This window comes from Neomonachus schauinslandi, unplaced genomic scaffold, assembly GCF_002201575.2.
Source record: "Neomonachus schauinslandi unplaced genomic scaffold, ASM220157v2 HiC_scaffold_1957, whole genome shotgun sequence".
In the NCBI taxonomy this organism is placed as follows: Eukaryota; Metazoa; Chordata; class Mammalia; order Carnivora; family Phocidae; genus Neomonachus; species Neomonachus schauinslandi.
Genome location: NW_025410647.1, coordinates 641 through 6,812, shown reverse-complemented (window position 1 = coordinate 6,812; position 6,172 = coordinate 641). Strand labels below are relative to the sequence as shown.

At 58.8% G+C, this 6,172-nt stretch overlaps 1 protein-coding gene across 1 annotated transcript; it reads left to right on the top strand.

The window, feature by feature from the left end:
* Nucleotides 1-24: 24 nt before the first annotated feature.
* On the top strand, nt 25-5,582 carry LOC110578727 (histone deacetylase 6-like; the record flags this gene model as incomplete). Its single annotated transcript, XM_044912412.1, has 10 exons — nt 25-155; nt 740-808; nt 912-1,104; nt 2,164-2,313; nt 3,575-3,749; nt 3,861-4,369; nt 4,456-4,575; nt 4,706-4,852; nt 4,955-5,083; nt 5,253-5,582. Coding segments are annotated over 10 exons (1,692 nt in total), but the record flags the coding sequence as incomplete, so codon positions are not given.
* Nucleotides 5,583-6,172: the final 590 nt, after the last annotated feature.

Genomic DNA, 6,172 nt, shown 5'->3' with positions numbered 1-6,172 from the left:
GCTTCCTGCCCCTCCCCCCAGGTTTTGAATGGCACTGCTGTGGTGCGTCCCCCAGGACACCATGCAGAGCGGGATGCTGCGTGTGGTTTTTGCTTTTTCAACTCTGTGGCTGTGGCTGCTCGCCATGCCCAAGCCGTCAGTGGGCATGCGCTGCGGTGAGGGCTCCCTGTGCACACCCCCCCCCCCCCCCGCCCCAGCCCAGGGCTTACTCAGCAGGCCCCTTGGTGCAGTGCCCCCAGGACTTACCCAGAAACACCCAAGAGTACAATCACCCAGCACTTCCCCAGAAAAGGACCAAGGATCTAGCCTTGCAGCGCTTCCCCAGATAGGACCCCCAGACTGTGGCACCCAGGTAGTTAATAAAACAAGATCCAGGGTCCCCCTGCTCCCTCATTTCTGGCCCCTGAGGGCTGTTGTGACAGAATTCAGGGTCCAGGTCCCCAGTGCTTACTAAAGAAGACCCAGTATCCGGCTGCCCACGTTTACCCATCCTGCGGGCAGGAGGCTCTGGCCCTGAGCACTTGCTTGGGCCCACAGTGAAGACCTCAGGACCCAGGCTCTGGCTTGCACCCTTCCTCTGATGGGACCGCCAGCCTGCCCCACACTGCTTTCCCCGGGGACCCAGAGTTTTGCCACCAGCAATAAAATGCCCCTGCAGACAGACCCCAGGGCTCCAGCCCCTGCCCCCTCCCCGAGTGGGCCAGTGTCCCAGGTCACTGAGGAGCAGTTCCCTCCCCAGGATCCTCATAGTGGACTGGGACGTCCATCACGGTAATGGAACTCAGCACATATTTGAGCAAGACCCCAGGTGAGGGGCCGGGGCAGGGGGGGCAGCCATGCATGCTCAGGGGTGGCCGGGCGGGCGGGGGCGGCCCACTAACCAGCCGTGGCCCCCCTTCCCACCCCGGCAGTGTGCTGTACATTTCCCTGCACCGATATGATCACGGCACCTTCTTTCCCATGGGGGATGAGGGCGCCAGCAGCCAGATAGGCCGGGCCACGGGCACCGGCTTCACCGTCAACGTGGCCTGGAACGGGCCCCGCGTGGGTGACGCCGACTACCTGGCTGCCTGGCATCGTCTGGTGCTCCCTATTGCCTATGAGGTACAGTACGGGATGTATGCGGCAGTGACCGCGTGGGGGACCGCGGGCCCGCACCTGTCCCAATGGGCGGCCCTAGTGAGGGCTGTGTTGGGGGCTGACTCTGCGAAGGCCTGGGCCTATTCCTGCCTCCGCAGAGTGGCTCTACGTGACCGCCTCTGTGCGCGTGACTGTAAGGGGACCCCTGGGTGCTCGCGGGGGTCTTCAGTGGGCACGTGTGAGGCGGCCCCGCGCGCCTGCCGGCTCTGTGCGGCGGCGCGTGCAAGGCGGGGGGGGGGGGGGGGGGGGCGTGTGTGAGGCTGCGCAGATGGGTCTTGGCCGCTACCGTGCCTCTCTCGGGTGTGCTCTCGGCGACAGCTGGTGTGTGGCTTTCTGCGTGTGGGAGGGTGTGTGGGACAGGCCTCTGTCTGCCTGTCTGCCGCGGCTGTGTGTGTCTCTGACTGGCGGGGGGGCCTGTCTGTGCTTGCCTGACTCTGCGTGAGGGGCTACAGGCGACTGCCTTCTTGGTGGGCACTGCGCGCACGCGTGTGTATGTGTGTGATTAGCACAATGTCGGTTCAGTCCTTATGCTGCCGTCTGGCCACATACGGGCATGCGACCATTTTCTGTGTGTAGCACTTGCCTTGTCACCTTCTGTGATGGAAGTGTGCGCGCACCTCCCTTTGGCGCCGTTTATACAAAGCCCTGTGTTGTTGTGCACATATGTCCCGTGTCACCGTCTCCTGACATCTGAGTCTCTACATTGCACGTCTCGGCCTCATGTCCCCCTCTGTCCATTTCTAGAAGTGTCTCCGTGTCTCTGTGTGTCACATCTCTAAGTCTCTGTTTGGTGCGTCCACGTCTCTGTTGATCTGTCTCCGTGTCTCTGTGTCTCTCCAACCCCGAGTCTGTCCTGTGTCTCCACGTCCTCCCCTTGCTGTTTTCAGGGCCCTGGTCTTGTGTCCCCCAGTCTCCCCGTCTCCAGCTCTCTGACTTGCATCTGTGTGTGTCTGGGGCGCCCTCACCTGCTGGCTACCCAGGCCTCCACACTCACGCCATCTGTCTCTTCTCTCCCTGCTTCAGTTTAACCCAGAACTGGTGCTGGTCTCGGCTGGCTTTGATGCTGCACGGGGGGACCCGCTGGGGGGCTGCCAGGTGTCACCCGAGGGCTATGCACACCTCACCCACCTGCTGATGGGCCTTGCCAATGGCCGTATCATCCTGATCCTAGAGGTAACCCTCTCAGTCCCTCTTCCTACGGTGGGAGGGCGGTTTGGAAGGCTGGAAGTCCTGTCCTTCCAGCTGGCTGGCTGAGACACTTGGGGCAATTTCCTAAAACCGGCTTTGAGTGTCCCCGCCTGGGACTGTCGGCACATACTGGGCATTCAGCACAACACCGGCTTACGGCCTTAACTGAGTGCTCAGTATGTGCCATTCGCTCTTCTGGGCACTCCGTGTATATTATTAATTCACTTACTTGACAAAGCAGCCTGTTGAGGTCGAGTCTGCTGGCCTCGTCATTTTCCTCTCTCAAGAGCAGGGAAACTGAGGCACAGCGAGGTGTGGTGATTAGCCCGAGGTCCCATGCTCAGTAATGGCAGGGCCAAGCAGCCTGGCTCCAGCGTCTAAGCTTTTTACCACTACTTGAGCCGCCTCTAGCAAGCTCTCCAGACAAAGTAAACCCACTGACCTTTTGTAAGTCACTCAGTGCCCCTGCCCCCCCCGTGCCTCAGTTTCCTCATCTATAAGATGGGGCTGGCTACTCGTGGAAAAGTGCCTGGCATGCGGTAAGCACTGTCTAAGTAGTTTCTTATCGCCGTGAGTCATCGTACCAGGTTGAACCCTCTCAGTCACCTTACGTACCTTTCACTGCTTAGAGGATAAGCCCGGTTGCTGGCAGAGATTAATTGGCTGCTCTCAGGTCCCACGGTGGGCCCAGGCCTACTTGTGGCAGGGCAGGGGAGTGGTCGAGGACATGAACTCTTCCCTCCGGTAGCCCCGCTCCCAACCCCAGCGCTGCCTCCCACCAGTTGTTAGGGCCTCAGACACATTATCTAACCACTCCAAGCCTCAGTGTCTTTATCTGTAGAAAGAGCAGAGACTGGGGTGCCTAAAGAATGTGAGGAAAGGGGGTTCCCGTGCAGATTGAGCACATGTGGTTGTAAGGATCAGGAGAGTCGACACACACGAAGTGCTCAAAATAGGGTCTGGTGCAGCGCAAGCACTTCATGCGTACCCGCCATTACTGATGTTACCCTCAGTGTTACTGTCGTTGTAATTATTCTCTTGCACTCAACATCATAGTTTATCCCCCTCAACAACCACCTCACACGGTGAGTACTGCCCATCTGACAGATGACACTTCCCCTCACTTGTCCTCACCCTCCAGACTTCCAGGGCCCCGAAGGGGGATTGGGAGGCAGAACCTCTTGCCTCCCAAATTCCATGAGGACCCCCCCATCATACCTTTTTCTCTCCTTTTTTCTTAACAAAGGGTGGCTACAACCTGACATCCATCTCGGAGTCCATGGCTGCCTGCACCCGTTCCCTCCTTGGGGACCCACCACCACTGCTAACCCTGTCGCGGCCCCCGCTGTCAGGGGCCCTGGCCTCCATCACCGAGACCATCCAAGTCCATCGCAGATACTGGCGCAGCTTGCGGGCCATGAGTGAGCAGGCGTGGGGAACGGGGGGCTGTGGGGCGCTCGGGAGAGGGCAGGGATCAGATGCAGGATAGGGGATAGCACCCACGCTCAAGGATCTCCCTCCTGTGGTTCCAGAGGTCGAAGACAAGGAGGGACCCTCCAGTTCTAAGTCGATCCCCAAGAAGCTGACCCAGCCAGCCAACCGTGGGTCAGCTGTGGGGATGACCGCACCAGATGGGAACATTCTGGATGCGGACGCAGGGAAGGCTACCTCAGCATCATCCATGGAAGTGGCCACTCCAGACCAAGCTAAGTCAGAGACTGCCGTGGTGGAGCTCAGTCAGGACCAAACCTCGGAGGCTCCCACTGGGGAAGCCACGGCGGACCAGACGCCCTCAGAGGCAGCCACAGGAGGGGCCACGCTGGACCAGACCATCGTGGAGTCTGCCACAGTTGGAGCCACGCTGGGCCAGACCACCTCAGAGGAAGCCGTGGGGGGAGCTGCAGTGATCCAAACCCCTCCAGCCTTATGTACTGACAACCAGACTCCTCCAGCCTCACCTGCGCAAGGAGCCACGGCCCAGATAGCCCCCAGTAAGCTGACTGAGAATCTCAGGACCTTGGACCTAAACAGCGAGGCTCAGGTAAGCCCCACCACACCTAGGTCGGTGCGGGGAGAAGGGGCCAGAACCCGGCCTCTCAGGTGCATCTCTTACCTCTGTGCTTCCAGGAGGCACCAGAATCTCAGATGGCAGAAGAGGAGGGGCTGCTAGGAGAGGCAGCTAGAGGTCAGGACAGGGATGATTCCGTGCTGATTCAGAGCTTTGGGGACCATGCCAACGCTGACCAGGTGAGCTCGGGTCAGGGAGGAGACTGGCGTCCTTCTCTTGCCCATGTGCGCCTCCACGTAGGAGCGTGCGGTGTGAGAACATGTGACACGGAGATGGAGTCCCTAGCTGACTCCGTTTCACCCACTCCAGGTCATGTTTTATGCCGTGACACCGTTGCCCTGGTGTCCCCATTTGGTGGCAGTACGTCCCATACCTGAATCGGGCCTGGACGTGACCCAACCTTGTCAGGACTGTGGAACACTCCAGGAGAACTGGGTGTGTCTATCTTGCTATCAGGTACGCGGCAGCGGAGGGGGCTGGGGGGGGGGCGGAGGACGGCCCAGGAGCCGCCTGCACATGGCTGCTAATCCCCACCCGATGCTCCCTCCCCAACCTCAGGTCCACTGTGGCCGTTACGTCAGTGCCCATATGCTCCAACACCACGAAGTCTCAGGACACCCGCTGGTCCTCAGCTACGTCGACCTGTCTACCTGGTGTTACAACTGTGAGGCCTATGTCCACCACCAGGTGGGTCCTGGGCAGCCCCGAGAATGCGTGCACACACACGCCTTCTGTGCTGGGATAAGGGGAGATCGGAGAGTGCAGGAGAAGGGTTGTCGAGGGCTGGGGTGGGGCAGCCCCCTGGCTGAGGTAGAGGGGTCCTCACTCTCTCTCACCTACCCTCTTGCGCCCTCAGGCTCTCCTGGATGTGAAGAACATCGCTCACCAGAACAAGTTCGGGGAGAACATGCCCCACTCACACTAAATCCCAGAACGTGCCCCTCTTCTCCACCTTCTGAGGACCTGGATGAGGGGCAGCCTCACTCCATCCCATTCTGAAGACTCTTTTCACCTCTCCAAGGGTGCCGATTTAAGCATAAATACTTGTAAGAGGACTGTGATGATCAATTGTAAATCTCCCTCTGCCCACTGTCTGTTGGAGGGACTCCATCTTCTCTGCCCTGGAAGGAAAGGGGGGGTTCAGTGGTCCCAAGAGGGGGCTGATATCATGAAGAGAGGGGAATCAACTGACAATATATAGCAGAGTTCCATTTGTAATAAAGGACAAGCTGTTACAAAACCTGGAGAGAGCCTTTTAATCTTAAGTGGGTGAAGAACCTCACACCCCTGGCCAACCCCTGGTCTGCTGAGTAATGAAGCAATGAGGGCATGGGTCTCTACCAGGTCAACCCCCTGCCCATCCAGTGTCCAAAAAACGGACTGGAAATAGGGCAAGCAGCTTGACTGGCTCGACTGTAGATTAAATGGCGGAATCCCAGAGCAAATGAGTGCCTGCCTTAGAAATAGCCTCACAGCCAGTCCCAGCTACACCCCGGGCCGAGAAGGCAAGACAGCCATCAGGAAGTGTCCTCACCAGGCCTCAGTCTCCCCATCTGTCTTTTTGTCCTGATTCGGGTGTGGGTGGTCTGGGTTTCCCATACTTAGATTTGGTGGTCATGCGTAACCTCCTAGGGGAAGGAGTGCCTGTCATTGACCAGGGATGAGGAACTAGAGGATAGTTTGGGGGTTTTATTTCTCCCACATAATGAGAATTTCTTGGCACCCAGGACAATGACAGGCACTCCTTCCCCTAGGAGGTTACGCATGACCACCAAA